This window comes from Chanodichthys erythropterus, chromosome 12 (genome assembly GCF_024489055.1).
Source record: "Chanodichthys erythropterus isolate Z2021 chromosome 12, ASM2448905v1, whole genome shotgun sequence".
Taxonomy (NCBI): domain Eukaryota; kingdom Metazoa; phylum Chordata; class Actinopteri; order Cypriniformes; family Xenocyprididae; genus Chanodichthys; species Chanodichthys erythropterus.
In genome coordinates this window covers 50,192,182-50,218,077 of record NC_090232.1, presented here as the reverse complement: position 1 = coordinate 50,218,077, position 25,896 = coordinate 50,192,182, and the positions used below count along the sequence as shown (strand labels likewise).

General features: G+C 39.1%; 2 protein-coding genes across 2 annotated transcripts in view; one reads left to right on the top strand and one right to left on the bottom strand.

The window, feature by feature from the left end:
- Positions 1-25,896, bottom strand: part of LOC137032441 (B-cell receptor CD22-like) — a 900,294-nt gene that overhangs the window by 406,593 nt on the left and 467,805 nt on the right. The gene's annotated exons all lie outside the window — the stretch shown is intronic.
- On the top strand, positions 921-20,233 carry LOC137031528 (B-cell receptor CD22-like). The gene is made up of 9 exons (XM_067402537.1): positions 921-954; positions 1,217-1,283; positions 6,452-6,802; positions 7,261-7,509; positions 18,362-18,619; positions 19,199-19,292; positions 19,397-19,442; positions 19,765-19,988; positions 20,176-20,233. The coding sequence occupies exons 2-9, from the start codon at positions 1,229-1,231 to the stop codon at positions 20,231-20,233; spliced, it is 1,335 nt and encodes a 444-aa protein (XP_067258638.1). The 5' UTR covers positions 921-954; positions 1,217-1,228.

Here is a 25,896-nt window from a genome sequence, read left to right as displayed (position 1 = left end):
CAGAGTCTTCTGGAGCCAGTCTAGAGATGAGAGCTGTGAGAACATGAGAGCTGGTGTCATCCAGAAGAGCCATTCTCCCTCGTTCAGACCTCGTCTCTCTCTGGGTCGTCTGAACACACTGAGGAGGTGACGGTTCTCATGACCGCCTGCTTCAACCTCGACTCCCACTACCTGTTCTCACACTAAATACTGGATAGATATTATGTGTGTGAGTTACACTTCCCTAATGTACATACAAACACAGTGTCAGAAATATGATCTGAAAAAGCAGCTCTCTCTTCAGGACAGTGGAGGTAAAGTCTGGCCATCCTCAAGGTTACTCCATCTATCCATTTTGTTGCCTGATTCTTTAATATAAGGGAATGCAATTACATGTTATTGCCCCACCCATCATTCATTCATTCATCCATCCATCCATCCACAAATACATCCATCTATCTACCCACCCACCCACATTTATCCATCCACAAATTCATCCATCCATTAATCCATCCATTCATCCATCCATCCCTTAATTTATCCCTTCATCCATCCTTCCCTGTATCCATCTACACATTCATCCATCCATCACTGCATCCATCTGCACATCCATCATTCCGTCCATCCACACATCCATCCATCCATCCATCCATTCACTTAATATCTATAAATAAGAACTACTCTTTAAAGAAAGAAAAACACTTTTCAGGAAACTGAAAAACACCATATGATATTGATGACAGGAAGTTTACCTTTATACTGATATGGACATCTTTTTTTACTATTACTATTATTATTATTCATTCTTTGCAAGTAGTTTAATTTGGGTTGTTCCTTTCTCGGCATGGGCAAGGTCTCTAAAATAGACTTTAAAAAGAGGAAGGAAAAAAATGCAAAAACAGCACAATATAGTTTTCAGCTTGCATTTGCAGTTCACTCTCCTGGAGTCTGTTTGCTGTCTGAAACTACAACACGGTAAGAGTTACACTTGTTCAGTGATGAATATTGAATAAATAGTGAATCTCCATTCACTGAAGAAACTTGAAGTGAGAAACATTTTCTTTCATAATAACCTCTGAATATCCAGAGCTCATGTGTGCCTAATGTCATCTTTTGTACTTGAGCTTCAACAGTGGAAAACTGCTAACAATATTAATGTTAAAATAATTTTATAAACCTGATGTTGTAATAGTTGTTATGGAACTAAAGATGACGTGTTTTTGTGTAAATTATTTAGTTTCCTGCAGTGATGTCACAGAGACCGGCTCCTTCTCTTCTTCTGCTGTTTCTGATCATGATCCCAGGTGAGTCTCTCCTGTAAATGCAATGGGACTTATAAAAACTAAGTGTAAGTGTTACGCCCCATCTAGGTCAAAGGGCGTAACATGAAAAAGAGAGAGCGAGAGAGAAAAAAACCCTGAAACGACAAGGTTTTTATAGAAAAGCAAATGAAACATTTATTTATTGAAATTAACAGATTCATAATAAAATTGAGGATTTAGCTTCTGGAGATGACAGAGCCAAATTAACAAACAAAAATAACTAATTTGTATCTCTGACTGCTCTAATCCACAAAATAAAATAAAATAAAATACAATCTCCCAAATTACTTTATAAAATGATATAAACGTATAAGAGCTAACAAATCTGTACAGGGGTAATCTGGAATCGAGGTCGGTAAACAGGTTGTAGTCAATATCACAAATATGGTGGTTCACAGGAAACAAACAACTTCTCTCTCAACCAAACACTCGAATGAACACCCAAAGATAACCACTCTCAACAGTCTTACTAACACACTCTGAAACCTACTAGCAAAGTCAGGCAAGGAAAGCACAGAGAGTGAGCACAAGGCTAATGAAAGAAGTGATGAAGGAGGTTTGTTTGGCTGTGGCTGGATGCAACCGATCGGCAAGAGTAGCCTCGTACAGTCAGACGCTTTCTGATTCCCGTAGTCATGCTCATGTACTTTATCACAGCTGAAGTGAAATAAATGTAATATTTATGACACTTTCATTCAATACTTTATGTTCTGCTTACAGCATCTGTTTGTACAAGAATAAAGCTCAAAATATTTTTTAAATACCACTGTAGTGGGGTCTACGTTTTTTATCAGTTTTATTCAGAAGTGTAAAGTATTTGATTAAAAGTAATTAGTTACTGTACTTGAGTATAATTTTGGCTACTCTTTAGTTTTACTGAGTTTCAAAGATATTAACTTTTACTCTTTCCTTGATTACATTTTTGAATATTCCATGTACTCAAGTATATGTACTTTGAATAAGTATGTACTTTTCTGCAGCAGTTTATTTCTGCTACAAAAGAAGAAATAATGCCATCTACAGGGCACTGCAAGTACTTCATCTTGTGTGTTTTGTCCTTACGTTCTGAAATTTTTAAACAAGGCTACTTTATGTGATATGAGTGCATTAACAATTAACAGTGTTTTATATATGAGATGAAGACATGACTCCAGCCACGATAAACCTGAAACTGGCATGTCCAGTGCAAGAAGGCTTTGACTTTTTTTTATTTTATATATATATATTATACTGATGAGGGCTTTTTGAAGGATATTGGTTTACTTATGCTCTTTCTGAGCACTTGAGCTTAAAGGATAGTCTGCTTTTAAGTAAAAATTTCCTGATAATTTCCTCACCCCCATGCAATCCAAGATGTTCATGTCTTTCTTTCTTCAGTTGAAAAGCAATTAAGGTTTTTGATGAAAACATTCCAGGATTATTCTCCTTAGTGGACTTCAATGGAGCCCAAATGGTTGAAGGTCAAAATTACAGTTTCTGTGCAGCTTCAAAGAGCTTTAAACAATACCAGACAAGGAATTTGAAAAAATAAAATAAAATAAAAAATACAACTATATGCGTTATAAACACAAATGATCGCCTTGAACATTGTAACGAGGCGGGACTCAGACAGAGATCCATTTGCAAGCTTTATTAAGAATATCGTAGTCGTACAGGCAGGGTCAATCAGGATCAGACAGGAACAGCAAGGAACAGGCAGAGTCATAATCAGGGAACAGGCAATGGTCAGGACAGGCAGATATCATTCACAGGACGGTAGACAAGGCAAGGGTCAGGACAGGCAGCAACGGGTCAATAACAGGAAACAGACAGTAACGGCAACAGACAGGCAGACAGGAATATAAACGCTCAGAAATGATACCAGGGTAATCAAGACTGTAATCAAGAATTGGTTTCAATGGTGCTATGATCAACTTAAGCTTACGATGCTTTTGGGAAATGCTGCCCTGGACAGAACACATACAAACAAACAAATACGTCCTACAACAGAAGAGAACACATAAACAAATCACAAGGGATGTAACAATTAGGGACAAAAAAAAAAAAAAAAAATTAGTTTTGACTAATCAGTTAGCTCTGCTATAGCCCTAGGGAAAAGTAATCTCTGGTAAAATATCTACTAAAATGTAAGATTTATGTGCTGCTTCCAAACAAAATTGTATTATTGTATTATGCAGGTTTTTGCTGACATAATGTTAACTGCTGAAACGTCTGACATTTAGTTCAGACTGATTTTCATGGTTAGTGTTCATTGATCTGCTTCCTGTATTTCATCACATTCTGTCTGTCTGAAGATTTTACACATAATTTAATTAGCGTAGTTCTTCATTTAAAATGAAGTGTGTGTTGGAGTTTACCCCGGTGAACGAGAGGGTCGCTTCCCTGTGCCTTCGGGCTGGGGATAGGTCTCTCACTGTAGTTTGTGCCTATGGGCCGAATTGCAGTGCAGAGTACCCGGCCTTCTTGGAGTCTCTGGGAGGGGTGCTAGAAAGTGCTCCGACTGGGGACTCCGTCGTTCTACTGGGGGATTTCAACGCTCACGTGGGCAATGACAGTGACACATGGAGGGGAGTGATTGGGAGGAATGGCCCCCCTGATCTGAACTCGAGTGGTGTTCTGTTATTGGACTTCTGTGCTAGTCATGGCTTGTCCATAACGAACACCATGTTCAAGCATAAGGGTGTCCATCAGTGCACATGGCACCAGGACACCCTAGGCCGGAGATCGATGATCGACTTTGTGGTTGTTTCATCGGACCTCCGGCCGTATGTATTGGACACTCGGGTGAAGAGAGGGGCGGAGCTGTCAACTGATCACCACCTGGTGGTGAGTTGGATCCGATGGCAAGGGAGGAGGCTGGACAGACTCGGCAGACCCAAACGTGTTGTGAGGGTCTGCTGGGAACGTTTGGCCGAGCCCCCTGTCAGAGAGGTCTTCAACTCCCACCTCCGGCACAGCTTCGATCGGATCCCGAGGGAGGTTGGAGACATGGAGTCCGAGTGGACAATGTTCTCAGCCTCCATTGTAGACGCGGCCATTCGGAGCTGTGGCCGTAAGGTCTCCGGGGCCTGTCGTGGCGGCAATCCCCGAACCCGGTGGTGGACACCGGAAGTAAGGGATGCCGTCAAGCTGAAGAAGGAGTCCTATCGAGCCTGGCTGGCTTGTGGGACTCCTGAGGCAGCTGACGGGTACCGGCAGGCCAAGCGGACTGCAGCCCGGATGGTTGTGGAGGCAAAAACTCGGGTCTGGGAGGAGTTTGGTGAGGCCATGGAGAAAGACTATCGGTCGGCCTCGAGGAGATTCTGGCAAACCATCCGGCGCCTCAGGAAGGGGAAGCAGTGCCCTGCCAACACTGTTTACAGTGGAAGTGGGCAGCTGTTGACCTCAACTGGGGATATCGTCGGACGGTGGAAGGAATACTTCGAGGATCTCCTCAACCCCAGCGACACGTCTTCCTCTGAGGAAGCAGAGGCCGAGGGCTCAGAGGTGGACCCGTCTATCACCCAAGCTGAAGTCACCGAGGTAGTTCAGAAGCTTCTCGGTGGCAAGGCACCGGGGGTGGATGAGATCCGCCCTGAGTACCTTAAGTCTCTGGATGTTGCAGGGCTGTCTTGGTTGACACGCCTCTGCAACATCGCGTGGCGGTTGGGGACAGTGCCCATGGACTGGCGGACCGGGGTGGTAATCCCTCTTTATAAGAAGGGGGATCGGAGGGTGTGTTCCAACTACAGGGGGATCACACTCCTCAGCCTCCCTGGAAAAGTCTATGCCAGGGTACTGGAGAGGAGAATTCGGCCGATAGTCGAACATCGGATCCAGGAGGAACAATGCGGTTTTCGTCCCGGTCGTGGAACACTGGACCACCTCTATACCCTCTTCAGGGTGTTGGAGGGTTCATGGGAGTTTGCCCAACCAGTCCACATGTGCTTTGTGGATATGGAGAAGGCATTCGACCGTGTCCCTCGTGGCACTCTGTGGGGGGTGCTCTGGGAGTATGGGGTCCGGGGCCCCCTGCTAAGGGCTGTCCGGTCCCTGTACGACCAGAGCAGGAGCTTGGTTCGCATTGCCGGCAGTAAGTCAGGCCTGTTCCCGGTGCGTGTTGGACTCCGGCAGGGCTGCCCTTTGTCACCGGTCCTGTTCATTGTTTTTATGGACAGGATTTCTAGGCGCAGCCAAGGGCCGGAGGGAGTCCGGTTTGGGGACCATAGGATTTCGTCACTGCTTTTTGCAGATGATGTTGTCCTGTTGGCTCCGTCAAACCAGGACCTTCAGCGCGCACTGGGGCGGTTTGCAGCCGAGTGTGAACTGGCTGGGATGAGAATCAGCACCTCCAAGTCCGAGGCCATGGTTCTCAGCCGGAAAAGGGTGGCTTGCCCCCTTCAGGTTGGTGGAGTAGTCCTGCCTCAAGTGGAGGAGTTTAAGTATCTTGGGGTCTTGTTCACGAGTGAGGGAAGGACGGAGCGGGAGATTGACAGGCGGATCGGTGCAGCTTCTGCAGTAATGCGGTCAATGTACCGGTCCGTCGTGGTGAAGAAGGAGCTGAGCCGTGAGGCGAAGCTCTCGATTTACCGGTCAATCTACGTTCCAACTCTCACCTATGGTCATGAGCTTTGGGTCATGACCGAAAGAATGAGATCCCGGATACAGGCGGTCGAAATGAGCTTCCTCCGTAGGGTGGCTGGGCGCTCCCTTAGAGATAGGGTGAGGAGCTCTGTCACTCGGGAGGAGCTCGGAGTAGAGCCGCTGCTCCTCCACATCGAGAGGAGCCAGCTGAGGTGGCTCGGGCATCTGTTCCGGATGCCTCCTGGACGCCTCCCTGGGGAGGTGTTCCGGGCATGTCCCACCGGGAGGAGGCCCCGGGGAAGACCTAGGACACGCTGGAGGGACTATGTCTCTCGGCTGGCCTGGGAACGCCTCTGGATTCCCCCGGAAGAGCTGGAGGAAGTGTCTGGGGAGAGGAAAGTCTGGGTGTCTCTGCTTAGAATGCTGCCCCCGCGACCCGGCCCCGGATAAAGCGGTGGAAAATGGATGGATGGATAGTTCTTCATTTATATGAAGTTTTGTAAATAAAACTAGTTGTAATTAACTTTTATGGTCCTGTTTCACTCATAGACATGTTTTAATATTTCCTTGTGAATTCTGTGTTTCAGGTGTTTCTAGTGCTGGTTGGGGTGTGAGTTACAGTCCTTCACACATCTGTGCACTAAAGAACTCATCAGTGATAATGAACTGCACTTATACATACCCTACTGAACATCAGATCAGGAGAGTGTTCTGGACCAAAACAAAAGATAAAAAGGACAGAGAAGAGTTTCTAGATCTGTCTAATGACACTGAATACAGTCAGAGGCTTCAGTATCTGGGAGATAAACAGCAGAACTGCGCCATCAGGCTGAGTCATGTGACACTGAATTATTCACATGTGTACTATTTCAGATTCATCACTGATAAACCTGATGGTAAATGGATTGGCATTCCAGGAGTGACTCTTAATGTCACAGGTGACTTTCATTTAGGTTTATCTCTTCTTCTAAAAAATAATTAACTCAACTTTTTGAGTTATCTATTTTGCACTGACTTTAATGTTGTTTGAACTTGTATAGTTTAGTTGGATTACTTTTATGAAAGTAAGTTTTCAGTACAAACATTCCCAGTAAAATATGTTTTTGTTCACCTTGTTCAACTTTTTGAGGTACTAATTCCAATTTTACTTAGAATATTAAATATTTTCAACTTGACAAATTTAGTTATCTAAACTTACAGTTCAATAGTTGTCAATACTAAAGTTAATGTTAACCAAATGTGGCTTATTTTAATAATTCAACCAAATGGTGATCCAGGAGTGACTCTTACTGTCACAGGTGACTTTCATGAGGTTTCTCTCTTCTTCTGTGCATTATGTTGAATAATAATCAGTGTATGACAGCAGCACTAGATATAATGTGTGTGTTGTGTTCAGATCTTCAGGTGGAGTCTCCTGAGAGAGTGACAGAGGGAGATTCAGTCCGTCTGACATGTAAAAGCAGCTGTAATCTGACTGACAGAGCAACATTCATCTGGTACAGAAACTCACAGCCATTAACTGAGAGAAGAGACAGAAACAATGAACTCCTGCTGCAGTCAGTCAGAAGAGAGGATGCAGGCAGATATAGCTGTGCTGTACATGGACACAATCACATCTCTCCTGCTGTTCAGATCAATGTCACATGTGAGTATACGGGCCAAAACACAATAATGGTCTCAGCTTGTTTGTAACATGGACAGTTAATCAGTATCACAGACAGAACACCAGTACTATCTGTGAGTTAATTTTTTTTTTTATTTTTGAAAAATTAATATGACATTTTTTCAAAAATTATGATAACTGTTCAAAAAAAAAAAAAAAAAAAAGTAAAAATAAAAAGTTTATCTTGCATATACTGATGTTCTGATTGTATCAACAATTAAACAGTAATACCAGTATTGTGTTTTCCAAATCCAGTTCACCATCCCTCCTTAAAAAAACAAAACAAAAATCTGGTAGTAGACACTTACAATGGAAGTAAATGAGGATGATCCATAAATGTTAAAATATTCGCTGTATTAATAAGATGTAAACAATGTAGATTTAGTGTGGAAAAATGCTTTCTAAAATTTTCTGTAAAGTTATAATCAATTTTACAACTTTGTTGCCAGGGCAACACAACACCCTAAAAGGACTGTTAAATGAATGATTCAAATAACTTTAAAGCTGAAATAATGCACTCATTTTAACAGAAAAATGACACATTTCTGCTTTTAACTCCTCCAAAAAAAAATTCTCACTTCCATTGCAAGTCCTTTGCATCACTTTAATTTTGCTCTCTCTCTCTCTCTCTCTCTCTCTCTGTGCGCATGCGCGAGTGTGTTTGGAGCGAGTGGATGTGAGAACGAGTGTGCAGGTGTGTTTTCAAACTTTTCTATCCCTTTTCTTTACTAAAGTTAGATAATATAGTCTAGTTTGAGAAAAGTTTGTGTTGTCTTTTTGTTCGGCGCGCCGGTTTTCCGTTTGATCGGAAACATGGCGGTTGCCGGTTCGGAGGTTTTTGAGTCACTCACGCGGCGTCATGGAGTAAAAGTGGCGTCTGCTGTGAGTATAGAGGAGTGCTGTCTAGCGGCAGGTGAAGTAGTGGGTTTTCATTCATTGTTATCGGCTTCTAGAATGAACAATGCCATAGTAATGTTTTTGAGCACTGTGGACAAGGCAGATGAGTTAGTGGAACGTGGGTTAGTGATAAATGATGCGTTTACTGCTGTGTTGCCGCTTTCAATGCCGTCTAAGAGAGTGACTTTGTCAAATGTGCTACCTTTTGTGAAGGATGAGTTTTTAGTAAACATGCTGTCTCGCTATGGAAAATTGGTTTCACCAATAAAAAAAATTGCACTTGGAAATGTTTCTCCACTTTTGAAACATATCGTTTCCTTCAGGAGATATACATATATGGTAATAAGGGATAACGCTGAGCTCGACGTTTCATTTAATTTTCGGATGGATGATTTTGATTATTTGATCTATGCAACCACTGATAATGAGATGTTTTGGATGTGGTAAAGCAGGGCATTTGGTGCGTACATGCCCAGATAAAAATGAAAATGATGAAGTGGTTAGACCACATACATCTACAGAAACGGAGGTGGAAGCAGAGGTTCCTACGGTCAGTTTGAATACTTCAAAAGTGGCTGAAGGCGAGCAAGTTGTGGTTGTGGATGCTGATAAGAGTGTATTTGAGACTGTAGAATCTAGACCTTCTGGGTCTGAAGAACCAATGGAAGACATGGTCGCATTGCTGCAAGGTGGAATGCAGAATAGTAGGCCTACTTCTGAAGGTGAAATGAAATCTTCTGAAATGGTTCCTGATGTAAATGTCACAGAAACAGTGGATTCGCAGTCTTTTAAAGTACCTTTAAAAAGAAAGATGAAAAGTGATGGTAGTTTGAAGATGGTGAAAAAAGTAGGTACGAATGAGTTGTCCAATGGAGAGGAAGATGAAAGTGATGAAGATTCATCTGATTCCAGTAGTGCTTTTTCTTAGTCCGAATTTCATATTCGAGGTTATGATGCACAAAACATCAAACAATTTCTGAGAATTACAAAAAATAAGAGGAATGTTAATGTTGAAAATTACTTCCCGAATACTCAGTTATTTGTGGAAAGATCGCGGAGTTTAATGAGTGAGGGGTGTTTTACTGATAGAGAAGTGTACCGATTGAAGAAAATTGTGAGAAGAGATAGTGTGGAAACAAGTAACAATGATGGTGTCTAAGAGTTTGAAATCCATGGTCCCTGCTGCAATGCTTGTGTGGAGCTTATGTTTATGTTTTATTTTTTTAAACATGAGCAGCATTAACATTGCATCCCTGAATGTGAATGGTGCAAGGGATTGTAAAAAAAGAGCAGAGATTTATGAGTTACTTAAACAAAAACATTTTGACGTTGTGTTACTTCAAGAGACGCATAGTGACGTTCAAAATGCAGCTAAATGGGCAATGGAATGGGATGGGCTCTCTTTTTTGAGTCATAATAATTCACTGAGTGCTGGGGTTGCTGTTCTGTTCTCAAAAAAAATTTCCCCTGTTTCTTACGAAGTGGGTGAGATAATAAAAGGTAGAATTTTAAAAATTAGAGCGGTTGTTGAAAATCAAGTTTTTGTGTTGTGTATATGCTCCTACTGCAACTGCAGACAGAATTGTTTTTTTGGATTCTTTATGTGTGGCTTTACAAAAGTGTATTAATGATGAAATATTAATTATTGGTGGTGATTTTAACTGTACAGAAAAAAATATTGATAGAAATCATCTTGAACCCCACATGTTGTCACGGAAAAGGCTCATACAACTTAGTAAAACTCATGAGCTTAATGATATATGGAGGATTTTTAATGGAAATTGTAGACAATATACATGGACCCATATTCGTGATAAGACTGTGTCTATGGCAAGATTAGATAGATTATATTGTTTTAGTCATCAGATTAATATTTTTAGAAGCTGTTGTATTACTCCAATCTCTTTTTCTGACCATTGTATGGTTCAATGTTCATTGTTTTTAAGTTCTGTAAAATCAAAAAGTGCATACTGGCACTTTAATAATGCTCTTTTGAGTGATAAAGAATTTAAAGACATTTTTGTTTTTTTTGGGAAAGATTTTAGAGAATCAAAGTCACAATTTACTTCTTTACAACAGTGGTGGGACTACGGAAAATCCCAAATTAAGCAGTTAAGCCAACAGTATACAAAAAATGTCACTGCAAATATAGATAGGTCGATGAAAATTTTAGAGATGGAAATTGTAAAATTGGAAGAACAGCTAGAATCTACTGGAGATTGGACTTTTATTAAGTGTATTTCTGAGAAAAAATCTAAATTGAATGATTTGCTGGAGATGAAAGCAAAAGGTGCCTTGGTTAGGTCACGTTTTCAAAATGTTGACCAAATGGATGTACCATCTCGTTTTTAGAAAATTTACCTCAAGTTTCCAAGTCTTGGTGGTGAGATACATCTTGAAGAATTGACAAGAGCACTTCAGAATATGGAGAATGGAAAGGCCCCAGGTTTAGATGGTCTTCCAGTAGAATTTTTTTAAGGTTTTCTGGACTGTACTGGGGGAAGATTTACTTGAGGTTTTAAATGATAGTTTTAGAAATGGCCATTTACCTTTAAGCTGCCATAGAGCTGTTCTTACCCTTTTACCAAAAAAAGGAGATCTCACAGAAATCAAATGTTGGAGACCAGTGTCAGTGTTGTGTAGCGACTATAAGATACTTTCTAAAGCCCTTGCTAACAGACTTGAGAAGGTTTTAGAGCAGGTGATTCATTCTGATCAAACATATTGTATCCCTGAGAGGTCTATTTTTGATAATATATCTTTTATTCGTGATATTTTTGACCTTTCTAAAATGAAAGAGTTTGATGTTGGCCTAATCTTTTTAGATCAGGAGAAGGCCTTTGATAGGGTTGAACATCAATATCTCTTAACTCTAGAAGCCTTTGGTTTTAAAAAAAACTTTGGAAAAAATTAAGATTTTATATAATGATATTGAAAGTATTATTAAGGTTAACGGTGGCTTATGTGCTCCTTTTAAAGTGGAAAGAGGTGTAAGACAAGGTTGTCCTTTGTCTGGTATGTTGTACTCTATTGCAATAGAACCTCTTTTATGCAAGGTTAGAGAAAACATCAAAGGTTTATGTTTACCTTTTTCCGGTAAAACTGTTTCTCTGTCAGTTTATGCTGATGATGTAGTAGTCTTAATTAGTGACCAAAAGGACATTGATACACTGGTAAATATGATAAATGATTTTAAGGAAATACCTTCATCCAAGATAAATTGGACCAAAAGTGAAGCAATTTTGGTCGGCCATTGGTTAAGGGGTATACCAAAGCTCCCAAATGGCTTAACCTGGTCTAAGAGAGGTTTTAAATATCTGGGTTTTTTTAGGTGATGACTCTGTTGTAAACAAAAACTGGGATGCTGTTCTGGAAAAAATAAAAGGAAGGCTAAATAAGTGGAAGTGGTTGGTTCCAAAAATGTCGTACAGGGGACGTACTTTAATTATTAACAATCTTGTGGCTTCCTCTTTGTGGCATCGTTTGGCATGTGTGGATCCTCCTTTGTATTTACTTTCTGCTATTCAAAAAGTTTTAGTAGATTTCTTTTGGGAGAAGCTACATTGGGTATCCCAAAGTGTGTTATTTTTATCTAAGGATGAAGGAGGACAGGGCCTTATAAATGTGCAAAGCAGAGTTGCAGCTTTTCGTATGCGTTTTATTCACAGACTTTTATATGGATTACCTAATTCAAACTGGAAAGTTGTTGCTTGCGAGATCTTGAAGATCTTGGGATGCTTAGGTCTTGATAAGTCTCTTTTTTTAATGGATCCCCTGAAAATTGATACATCAGATGCACCAATTTTTTATCAGAACATTTTTAAAGTCTGGAATCTCTTTGATGTTACAAATGGACAAGTTTCAAGATCACTTTTTTGGTTACTTCAAGAACCACTGATCCATGGTACCCGGTTTGAAAAAGTGGTGGACCGTTCTCATTTTCCTGCAAATACTGGACTTTTAATTAAAGCAGGTTGTACGACTTTGGGACATCTGGTAAATATTGCAGGACCGGATTTTGAGAATATTGAAGGGACAGCAACAAAGTTGGGGTTTAAGTCTTTGAGGTTGGTTCATCAACTTTTAATGAAATGGAAGTCTGCTCTTAAAGAAGAAGAGTTGAGAAGCATTGTAGACTTTTGTCAAGGTCTACTAAAACCAAATGAAGAAGACCTTTTCCATTTGTTAATTTTGTCACCTAAAATGGTTGAGTGTGAAGGTCTTTTTTTGGAAAAGAAAGATATATGTTTTTGTGCTGACTTTTTAAATGTAAAAGATGTGTATAAAAATTGAGTGAAAGTATTTAATAGAAAAGTTTTACATGATAGGAGTGATACACCATGGCGTTCTGTCCTTGGTTTAAGTAGGGCTGATAGACCACAATGGAGAGCACTATATAAGCCACCGTTACCAAAGAGAGCGGGTGACATACAGTGGAGAATCTTACATGGGGTTATAGCTGTTAATGCTTTTGTTAATGTTTTGAACCCTGAGACTAGACCTGATTGTCCTTTTTGCTCTCAAAGAGCAACAATTTTTCATGCTTTTATGTATTGTGAAAGATTGAAACCATTGTTTATGTTTCTGGAGTCTTTTTTTAAGTCTTTCAATGAAGTGTTTTCTATGCAAATGTTTATTTGTGGTTTTAAATATGTAAGGAGAAAGGCTTCTGATTGCCAAATGTTTAATTTTGTTTTGGGTCAATCAAAAATGGCAATTTACGTGAGCAGAAAGAATAAGATTGAAAATATTTCTGGACAAGATGTACTAATGGTTTTTTCCAATGTAATTAAATCTAGGGTAATTACAGATTTTAATTTTTTCAAGGCAATGAATGATTTGTCATCTTTTGAAATGAAATGGTGTTGTAGGGAAGTATTGTGTTCTGTTTGTGAAGGGACATTAAGTTTTGGAATGTTTTTGCAGTAAAGGAGAATTTTACAATATGTTTTATGAATGATAGTATAAAGAGATTTTGTATGTGTAAAAGGTGTATGCTTTTTTGTGGAATGGTGTAATGTAATTACTTCACTGTAATAAAGTTTTTTTAAATTCAAATTCAATTCAATTCTCTCTCTCTCTCTCTCTCTCTTTCTCTCTCTCTTTTTTTTTTTTTTTTTGTATTGTGCAACAAATGTGGTTTTGAATTTGAACTACTACATACACAAAAAGCAGAAACCCTTTACTTGTTAGTTAATGCGTGAACTGTCTAATGGGACGTTGTTGTAAAGTGTTACCAAAAAAAAAAGCGAAAAAACAAAAAACATTGTTTTGGCTGTTTCTTAATGGGTTACCTTACATTTACATTTACATTTAGTCATTTAGCAGACGCTTTTATCCAAAGCGACTTACAAATGAGAGTAGTAGAATTAATCAAATCAACATGAGAACAACAGTATGTAAGTGCTGAGTGAAGTCACAGTTATGTCAGTAAAGTGCTCATAGCGAATTTTTTTTTTTTTTTTTTTTTAAATACACAGATAGGAGAAGAATATTAGTCAAGGTAAGTGCTACTACTACTACTACTGGGTCAAGTGCTGACGAAAAATATATGTCTTTAGCATTTTTTTGAAAATGGCTAGAGACTCAGCTGCTCGGATAGAGCGTGGTAGGTCATTCCACCAGCCAGGAACAGTCCCGGAGAAGGTCCGATTTTGTGCCCCTATGTGATGGCACCACAAGGCGCCGTTCACTTGCAGAACGCAGGTTTCTGGAGGGCACTTAAGTCTGAAGTAGTGAGTTAAGGTATAGCGGTGCAGAGCCAGCGGTCGTTCTGTAGGCAAACATCAGAGCCTTGAATTGGATGCGAGCAGCTACTGGCAGCCAGTGCAGACTGACGAAGAGAGGAGTGACGTGCGCTCTCTTCGGTTCGTTGAAGACCAGTCTTGCTGCAGCTTTCTGGATCAGTTGCAGAGGCTTGATAGTGCATGCTGGAAGGCCAGCCAAGAGAGCATTACAGTAGTCCAGTCTGGATAGAACAAGAGCTTGGACAAGAATTTGTGTGGAATGTTCCGATAGGAAGGATCTAATCTTCCTGATGTTGTACAAGGCAAATCTGCAGGACCGGGTCGTTGCTGCAACATGATCTGTGAAGGTTAGACAATCATCCATCACCACTCCAAGGTTTCTGGCTGTCCTGGAAGGAGTGATGGTTGAAGACCCAAGTTGAACTGAAAGGTTGTGATGAAGTGTTGGGTTTGCACCGATCACAAGCAGTTCCGTTTTTGCAAGGTTGAGTTGGAGGTGGTGGTCCTTCATCCAGGCAGAAATGGCTGTCAGGCAGGCTGTGATGCGACCAGCAACCGTCGGATCATCTGGTTGGAATGAGAGGTAGAGTTGTGTCATCAGCATAACAGTGATAGGAGAAACCATGATCCTGAATGACCGATCCAAGTGATGACGTGTAGATGGAGAAGAGAAGTGGACCAAGCACAGAGCCCTGAGGTACCCCAGTAGCAAGATGATGTGACTTGGACACCTCACCTCTCCAAGATACCCTGAAGGACCTACCTGATAGGTAAGACTCGAACCACTGGAGCGCGGTTCCCGTGATGCCCTTCGACATGAGTGTAGACAGGAGGATCTGGTGGTTCACTGTGTCAAAGGCAGCAGACAGATCCAGCAAGATGAGTACTGATGATTTTGAAGATGCTCGTGCCAGTCTCAGGGCTTCAGTGACTGAGAGCAGGGCAGTCTCAGTAGAGTGGCCACTCTTGAAACCAGACTGGTGGTTGTCTAGGAGGTTGTTCTGTGTGAGATAAGTAGACAGTTGGTTGAATACAACTCTCTCAAGTGTCTTAGCAATGAAAGGAAGAAGGGATACTGGTCTGTAGTTTTCTAAAAGTGCTGGATTCAGAGTGGGTTTCTTAAGCAGTTGGGTAATCCTAGCTTGCTTAAAAGCTGTGGGAAATGTTCCAGTCTGAAGGGAGGAATTGATAATGTGAGTGAGTGCAGGTAGAATTGAGGAGGAGATGGCCTGAAGAAGATGAGTGGGGATAGGGTCTAGCGGACAGGTAGTAGGGTGATAGGAAAGAATGAGTTTGGAAACATCTGCCTCAGAAAGCATGGAGAAGGAGGGGAGAATTTGTGTGTTTTCAATTAAGATGTTCTTGTCAGTGTGTGGTGTGGAGAATTGGCCGCTGATGGTTGTTGTTTTATGTGTGAAGAAAGTGGCAAAGTCATCAGCTGTAAGAACTGATGTGGGAGGGAGGGGAGGAGGGCAAAGAAGAGAAGAGAAGGTTTTGAAAAGTGTTCGGGAGTCATTTGAGTTGTTAATTTTAGTGTGATAGTAGGAGGTTTTAGCATTGGAGACATTAGCATTGGAGACATTAGTAGAGAAAGAAGAAAGGAGTGACTGATATAAGCTAAGGTCAGTAGGATTTTTAGATTTGCGCCACTTCCTCTCTGCAGCCCTGAGTCTAGACCGATGCTCACGGAGAACATCAGAGAGCCAGGGGGCAGAGGGGGTGGCGCGGGCTGGTCTGGTTAAAAGGGGGCAGAAATCATCTAAGCAAGATGATAGAGTGGTTCAGAGAGTGTCAGTAGCAGTGTTAGTGTCCATTGATGAGAATTGGTTAGCGGGAGGAAGTGTGGATGAGACCGAAGAGGATAGATGAGATGGTTAGACGGAGCGTGGGTTTCGCCGACAAGTGACATGTGGTGGAGTGTGTGATGAGTTGGGGGTCAGGTTGAGTGTGAAAGTAATGAGAAAGTGGTCTGAGGTGTGTAGTGGAGTAATCAGTGTATTGTCGGTGGAGCCACAGCGTGTGTAGATGAGGTCCAATTGGTTACCTGATTTGTGGGTAGCTGAGGTAGCCACTCGCTTGAGATCAAATGAGGCAAGCAGCGTGTGGAAGTCAGCAGCCTGAGGTTTGTCTAGATGGATGTTGAAATCACCAAGTACTAGCAGAGGAGTGCCATCCTCAGGGAAGGATGAGAGTAACACATCCAACTCCTCCAAGAAGTTATCTAGCTGACCTGGGGGACGATAAACAACTACAACATGAATTTTAGTAGGGTAGGTGATGGTAATTGCATGTGAACCTGCACTACCATCCTGGCCTGTTGACACAAAGATCCATTAATCATGTTGTTTATGCTAAGTTCTGACCCCACCATATGCATGACAACAGTACTCAGACTCAGAGGTGTGCAAAAAGCATCAGAGTATTTGAGAGAAAGTCCAGATAGACATTTATTTGTATTATTCATATTTTGATGCTGAGTACATAATGTATGTGGTATTGCATGGATATATTTTTCATATTTTTATTTTGTATTTAGTAGGGCTGCGGCGTAATTGTTGACTAAATCTTAGCCGACTAGAAGAGGCTTAGTCAACCAAGATTTCATTAGCCAGTTAGTCGCAGACAACAACAACAAAAAATCTGCAATCATGCAGTTTGTGAGGGACAGATCGTTAATGGCGGGTCCTTGTGGTAATTACAGTATGTTGGGCAGGAAATCCAAACTTTTACAGCTTTGAATATGGCTTATCATTTGAAACATGTAAGTAGTAGCAACTTTACATGGCTGCTCGCTCTAACGTTAGATAAATGTGTGCTATTATATATCTAAATGTTTGTGTGGAGAAGGCAGCAATATAATGTGTTTTACCGCACGACATGGAGATGCCATCATTTGACTGTTAAAGCAGACATGTTGATCTGCTTTATCCATGCAAAATTGTTTTCTGAAAACACCTGCAATTGCTGAAAACTGTACAAGGGTCAGGAGCTCAACTAAAGCAAACACTGATTGCCATAATGGTGACCACAAACAAAACATTTTCAGTAAGACATCAACATCTAAACCTCTGTTAATTCTCAGTAAGATCTTCAGTAGACGTGTGACAGAAATAAAGTCAGTCTGGTTAGTAATAAGTGAAGCTGGTGATGTTGTTTGTGGAGTTGTTTAATCAGATCTTCAGAGATTTAATGTCTTTTATCTTCGGTTCATCTAAGGCTGTGGCTGAAGAAAGTTGTAGTTTGTGTTCTTATTTCTCTTTCTTTCAGTGTTTGTTCACAGCAGGTGTTTGAATGATTGAAATAATGTTTCAGGAACATCATACTAACCTTAAATAACATTCTACTAACATTAAGGAAACTGAACATTTTCATGTTCTTGGAATGTTACAAATCAACGTTCCTACAATGTTGAATTTTAGATCAAAATTAAGTTGAAAGAATGTTTGAGCAACATTATACCTTATAAAAATGTTTTTGTAACGTCAAGAAAACAATACTCTTTGAAATCAGAAATGTATTGCATTATGTTGTTTTTAAACCCAAATATTTTACTAATAACGTTTTCAATTAACAATTATTCAGCTATTTGTAAAAATGTCATTGTAAATAAAACATCTTAACATCCACACTGATAAGTGCACCATTTAGACAAATATGTAGGCTAAATATGTCCTGTGCTTTTTTTCAGTCAATAACAAAATATGCATACAACTAAAATAGCAGTGGTGAGAAAGCATCTGATCATATTGATGTGGGTATATTTGCACCAGCTCTGCAATTCAGCACTATCCAGTCAAGTCACTTCATGTTTATTTATAGCCTAATATTTTATAAAATATTGCTTCTAAGCCACAAATATAATAACTGTTATCCATAGGCCTACTTTAATAGAGACAATTATTCAAGAAATGCTTTACAAACAGAAAGACAGAGAAATTTAGCGTCAGAGCGTGATTCGAGTGAACATCGTTTTATCAGTGAGCGTGAGTGGTACATGAGTGGAGCATTCACTTGGACCGTGAACAGTTGAGCTTAATAATGGTTCTGTAGCTGTGACATACATCCTCTAAACATCTGTGATGTCAAATTTATTGTGATTGTTAATGATATTGATGTTTTTTTTGTGTGTGTGTGTGTGTGTGTGTGTGTGTGTGTGTGTGTGTGTGTGTGTGTGTGTTTTCATGTGTTAGATCCTCCAAAGAGTGTCTCAGTGTCCATCAGTCCATCTGGTGAAATAGTATCAGGAGATTCAGTGACTCTGATCTGCAGCAGTGATTCAAACCCTCCTGCTCTGAACTTCAGCTGGTTTAAAGGAGGAACATTTGTAGGATCTGGAAGAATCTTCAACATCTCAAAGATCAGCTCTGATGACAGTGGAGAATACAAGTGCAGATCCATCAATGAACATGGAGAGAAATACTCTGATGCTGTGACTTTAAATGTCATGCGTGAGTTTATGATAAAATATAAGATGCCAATTTTCTGTTTTGATATAATTTCAGTAAATATTATCAATTTTAATAATAAGTAAGAAGTCTTAAATAAATAATCTGATGAGTGTTATTAGATCCTCCCAGGAACGTCTCAGTGTTGATAAATGGATCTGGTGAAATAATGTCAGGAGATTCAGTGACTCTGATCTGCTCAGTGTTGCAACCATTGACTTGGGCTACTTTTACATTTGGGTTGTTGTTTTTGTTGTTTGTTTGTTTTTTTGTATTTTGTTTTTTTAAGTCTGCCCACCCACCCACCCACCCCAGAATGCAATTGGGCTAGTTTTGGCTTAGATTGGGCAGGTTTTAAATAATAATCGGGCTGGTTTTGGTACACAAACCTGGCAACCCTGCCTCAACTGTTGGATCTGGACAGAGTTTCAGTGGACGCTTCTACTGTCAGGCTCACAATTAATATGGATCAATGAAATCAGTGGCTTATTTTAGTGACTGCTGAAGATTTTATTTTATAATGGGTTCAAGACAATTGTGCATCTTTGGTAGTTAATCTTAACTAAATTCTTCATCTTTCAGTGCATCATGGTCTTGGTTGGCATGTCTGGTTGGGGATCACAGTGGCATGTTTAGGATTCTTCATCATCATTATCATCATCATTCTGTTTATAATGTAGGTTTGATTAAAATAATTTTTAATTATAGATAGTATATGAAAGTAATTCACTTTCAGACTGGTACAGATGGAAATGTCTCATGTGATGTTTGTTATATCAGGAGAAAACGAAAAGGTGCTGAAGTTGAAGACCTCACAGCAAAACAGGTAAATCATCCAGACTCAACATGTGAATAATCTCTTTAGACGAGGCCATTCATACAAAACGTGAGAGACAAGTCAGTGAAACGAAAAAAAGAAAAAAAAAAGAGGAAAGCCTAGAGATGCGTTTTTAAAAGTATACAGCTTTTTAATGAGTGCTGCATTTATAGAACACCATGTGACATAAGTGCAATGGTCAAACACGTTCATCTAATGCGTTTTTACATAGAAAAGCAATGGAAAAGTAGCACACTGAAATGCAAAATGTTCTTTGTGAACAGTCCCTAAATGTGAATTATAAATAATAATTCATTTTCTTCCATTACAGGACAATGTTCATGTTTCTGAATCAGCTGATTGTGATGACGCTCAGTACGCCACTGTTACTTCCAGCAAACCCAGAAGAGACAGAAACGCTCCTGATCGCAGAGATACTGAGGAGATCCAGTACGCAACTGTACAACATCACAAAAACAAACAGACCAAGAGATCAGAGGAGAACGAAAGCCAGTACGGCAATATCAGGATTCACCAGCCTGAATCTGCTGTGAGGTGAGAAGAACCAGCTTAAAGAGACACTTCACCCAAAATAAAACATTTGTCATCCACTCATCCGCATGTTACTTTTATGATTGTGATGAAAGGAGAATTTCTGATATACAAGGTGTCTGTATTTGACTTCATCGTGTAATCTGACACATGACATTGTTTCTATTTATTTTAATTTTATGTTCTTTAGGCGATCAAATGTTGAAACTGTGGACGACGCTTCTGTGATCTACAGCCGTGTCAAATGAGTAACAGAGACCATCATGAAGATAAAGGCCTAAACAAATTATAATTAAAGTTTTGAAAGTAGTGCTGTCAATTCAGCATGCACAGTTATTTATTATTCAATAAATCAGGTAAATATATGGCAGGAACACAGTGTCTGTAATCTTTTTCACATTACAAGAGCAGAATACAATTGAAAGAGCCAAGAACCCACAACATGGTGTTTGGTGAGACTAAAAAACTTGATTTGAACTTTTGACTTCAAATGTTTCTGTGAGCAAATAAAAAGCCCATATCAGTTTGACCAAATTCGAGCTTGTGTGTCGTCATGTCTAAGTCATTGTAGACCTATAAAATAATGTACTATGTGTGATGATCTCTGTATATGTGCAACAGTGGATAAAATAAATTTGATGTACACCTCACTCTATTAAAGTCTCATGATTATTTGTAGTGCAGCTTCTGTGTACGTGTGTTCAGACGAGGTCAATTATGATGGTTTAATCAGTTTGACTAAACCAACATTTTACGGAGCCCCTTAAAGTCACATGATGATGGAAATTGTTTTTCAGTACCCCATGCAGGAAATTTTGCGAGCAAATGCAGAAGCATTGACATTTTTTTTTCTCCCATCTCATACTTTTTTCAGTCACCATGTCCTTATATTGAGTACATTGAGATACTCTTCAGCTGCGTCCGAAAACCTAGGTAGCTGTATTGCTGCCTCGCTGCCTTATAAGAGAATGACTTGTCTGGCAGCATTTGTGCATGAAGGCACCTCACTGATTTCGGAGAGACTTCTGAGGCAGCGTAACAGTTTAATGATCTACAGCTATATAGCGCGAGCTTTGGTGAGAACTAAACAAAAATGTAATTACTAGAGTAGTAATTTCTCTATACAAATGATATTAAAATTGAAATGTTGGTCAAAATTGTACATTTATACACAAACTGAGCAGCAAACGCAACTTTCGGACGCCATCTTGCTCAATAATTCAACAGAAAATGTTTCCAGGAAGAAAGGAAGGGTATAAAAACTTATTTAAAAATCCACTTTTATTTTTATTCGATTTGTATCTGAACATCCCTTCCATCTTAAAATGTGGAAATGCAAGTGGAATTGTAAATATGTCCTATATGTTAATAAATATGTGTACAGGATCAATCAAAGTGGTGGACAAACTTTTTCATATTGTTAAACATTTTGGGTTTAATGACATTTTAGATATCAATAAATTTCATCATTGGATCATGATGAAAAGTTGTTTAAATTTGCTTGTGGGCAGGAGTCAAGAAAGAGGAAGAAACATGTTATGTTTGTGCAAGCATTTTAAAATAAAACAGTGTTAATCATAAGAAAATCATCAGTTTATCATCTGCTGGAGAGACTCACCAGAACACGGTAAGAGTTACTCTGGTTACTGTGTGAATATAGTCTGATTAATACTGTTGTAGAAACCACTGACCTATTCAATATGACATATTCTCAATGAAATATTATTTATGGAAATGTTTTTAAAGTTTTTATAATGATGATATCATTGTGTGTTATACTATATTATTGTTCTTGTAGTGATGTCACTGCTCCTCCTCTTCCTCTGGTGTTTCTGCTCATGATTCACAGTGAGTCGCTCCTGCTGGAGAGTTTTTTCATGTTTTTAGTCACTTATCAAAGTCTTTAGTTTGAATCAGGGGGTTTTAACGGGGGTCCAGCAGTCACTGAACCCCCTGTTAAAACACCTTTCACAAACACATTTCTGTGAAAAAAGTATTCATCAAAATAAGTACGTCAGTTAAAGCTAGATAAAAAAAAATAATAACTTCAACTAAATGTTGAAATTATTTTCACTGAAATTACTTTTTTTTTAATTTGCTTTGGTACTATTTTTACAAGTAAGTTGTACAGTTTGACAAGCTACAAGCTACTCATAAATTAAAGTAGTTAAACTACAGTCAAGCTGAAAAAGTAGTTAGCTACACTACAAGTTACTATCAAAAAGTAGCTAGCTACATTGAAACTACTTTAATTTTTTTTTTTGTTTGTTTGTTTTTATGACATAGCCTATTACAAAAAACTGAATAACTGTTAATGTTTAAGTAAAATGTTTTCTGGTTTAAAACAATGCAATGCACTACAATTATTATTTTATAGTGTACTGTTTTATTTTGTAAACTATATCAAAAGATACAATACTCAAATGTAGCCTATATCTCACATTGACTGTCAAAAGTTCAAAATTGCTACGTCACACCAACCTGATTCTCACTGCAATTCGTACATATTTTACGAGGTGGCCAATTCGTATGAATTCATACGACATCACTCGTATGAATTCATACGTTTTTTTTTTTGTTTTTCATGCTATAAGAGGACAGACAACCAATTGCACTCTGCAGTTTCTGAAGTGATATCTACATATAAATGCAGGATTCACACCCAATATTGCTACCATAACCATAACATGGGACAAAAATATGCAATAATAATAATAAGCAATGTAAATGCAGACTAGAAAAAAATATTTGAATTTTTGTATTAATATTTTTGAGATTCTATTCTAATTATTTGTAAAAGTAATGACAAAAAAAAATCTTAAATGTCTCACTGTATACATTGCTATTCTTATTATGGTGGAGCCATTGCTTACACATTACATCTGCACTTTACTGTAGCATCCTGACTAATTTCAGAAGCACCCTCAGTGATTTGATTCTGGAACCAGGCCTGCACTGCGCCCATGCAAGAACAAAATATATTCACCTTAAATTGGATACACAGAAAAATGCAGGTTAAACTCACAGCACATGCAGTGATGAAGTTTTGAGACGCGTATCATGCACTTCTTGCATGAACATAGTGCATTTCATTCTGAAACCCACGCAACCTTTATTACATCAGCCTTTGCCGTGCACTGTTAAGGCCGATTTATACTTCTGCGTCGAGTGTACAGGTCCCGGCAAAGTCTAAAGGCTGATTTATACTTCTGCGTCGGACCTACGACGGAGTCTCTGCGCCGTAGGCTATGCGTCTGTTTTCATTTATACTTCTGCGTCGTTGTCCGCGTCGATGTCCATGCAGACCACTAGTAGGCAGTGTCCGCGGTAATGTTGAGTATCAAGGCAAAAGCCGAAGACTGTTAAAATACATTTTGTGGGTGTTTTTTTATCTTACACCTTTAACCCTTTTATCTCCACTGGAACATCCTCTAGTGTCCATACGGCAAAGAGTAAAAGTAGCTTTGATGCTGTGTTGCAGTAATTAAGTGAATGTGGAAGTGATGATTGAGCATTTATGATGAACACCTGCTGTTAACAAGCAGAATCACTGAAGAGAAGAGGAACAACGAGAACAGAAAAAAAGAGACGAGGAAGCAGAAACACAAGAACTACAACTGATTTATACATTTATTACTGTCCAGATTTACTTTATTTCTACATAAGATTATTATTGAGAATTAACAGTTTAGATTTTGATGTTTAATTGAAAATGTTTGGTTTGATGTCACCATTAAGGAGATCAGCATTTGCTTTAGTTGAGCTCTTGACCTTTGCCTTAAAAGATGTAATATAAGTTTAAGGTGTCCCCTGAATGTGTCTGTGAAGTTTCAGCTCAAAATACCCCATAGATTTTTTTAGACTGCCTATTTTGGGGCATCATTAACTATGCACCAATATAGAGGTTGCGGCCCCTTTAATTCTTGTGCTCCCCCTCCCCCAGAGCTCACGCTTGCCTTGAACAGCATAAACACAGTTTTTACAGCTAATATAACCCTCAAAATGGATCTTTACAAGATGTTCCTCATGCATGCTGCTTGCATACATCGGATCATGTGAGTATAGTATTTATATGGATGTTTACATTTGATTCTGAATGAGTTTGAGGCTGTGCTGCGTGGCTAAAGCTAACATTAAACACTTTTGGAGAGATTTATAAAGAATGAAGTTGTGTTTATGAATTATACAGACTGCAAGTGTTTAATAATGAAAATAGCGACAGCTCTTGTCTCCGTGAATACAGTAATAAATGATGCTAACTTTAACCACATTTAACAGTACATTAACAACATGCTAACGAAACATTTAGATAGACAATTTAAAAATATCACGAAAAATATCATGATATCATGAATCATGTTAGTTATTATTGCTCCATCTGCTATTTTTCGCAGTTGTCCTTGCTTGCTTACCTAGTCTGATGATTCAGCTGTGCACATCCAGACGTTAATACTGGCTGCCCTTGTGTAATGCCTTGAACATGGGCTGGCATATGCAAATATTGGGGTCATACATATTAATGATCCCGACTGTTACGTAACAGTCTGTGTTATGTTGAGATTCGCCTGTTCTTCTGAGGTCTTTTAAACAAATGAGATTTACACAAGAAGGAGGAAACTTTGAGTTTGAGACTCAGTGTATGTCTTTTCCATGTACTGAACTCTCGTTATTTAACTATGCCAAGATAAATTCAATATTTAATTCTAGGGCGCCTTTAATCTTATGAAGAGACGAGAATATTTTTGTGTGCAAAAACAAAACAAAAATAATGACTTTATTTAAGAATGTCTTCTCTTCTTTGTCATTCCCATACGTTGTTTACGTCCAGCGCTTCCAGGTTCTACATCAGAATGCTGACTAATTATTGGACGGCTCCTGCGTCAGCATCACACGCATGCGTCGGGCTGATCACATGATCAGCTTTGGCCAATACTGAGCCGACATTCGGACATAAACACACAAGCCTTTGCTGTGCATACTGCGTCTCTTGCGTAAGGATAATGACAGGGAAGAGGTTGTTGAATAATGTTGTTATTTGTTTTGTTTTTGCACACAAAAAGTATTTTCATCACTTCATAACATTAAGGTTGAACCATTGTAGTCACATGACTGTTTTAATGATGTTTTTAGTACCTTTCTGGACCTTGAAAGTGTTGATTATATTGCTGTCTATGGACGAGTCATATACCTCTCGGAGGTCATCAAAAATATCTTAATTTGTGTTCTGAAGATGAATGAAGGTCTTAAGGGTGTGGAACGGCATGAGAGTGAGTAATTAATGACAGAAATTTCATTTTTGGGTGAACCCTTTAAGACAAGGTCAATCATGATGGTTTAATTAGTTTGACTGAAACATAATTTTATGGAACCCCTTAAATTATATGGCGATGGAAATTATATTTCACTGCTTTTGTGTGTCAGAACTGATTCTGGATGAAGTCATTTTCTGTCCCACCCATCTCTACTGCTCACCACTTCCTGTTGCAATTCTTTTCACCAGTAAACTGAAGGCAAAAAATCTCTCAAGAATTCCAAAATATAACTTGTCTGTCTGTATGTTAATAAATCTGTGTACAGGATCACCAAAGTGGTGGACAAAAGTTTTCATATTGTTAAACATTTTGGGCTTAATGACTTTTTAGATATCAATAAATGCCATTGGATCATGAGAAAAAGTTGTCTAAAGTTGCTTGTGGGCAGGAGTCAAGAAAGAGGAAGAAACATTCTATGTTTGTGCAAGCATTTTAAAATAAAACAGTGTTAATCATAAGAAAATCATCAGTTTATCGTCTGCTGGAGAGACTCACCAGAACACGGTAAGAGTTACTCTGGTTACTGTGTGAATATAGTCTGATTGATACTGTTGTAGAAACCACTGACCTATTCAATATGACATATTCTCAATGAAAAA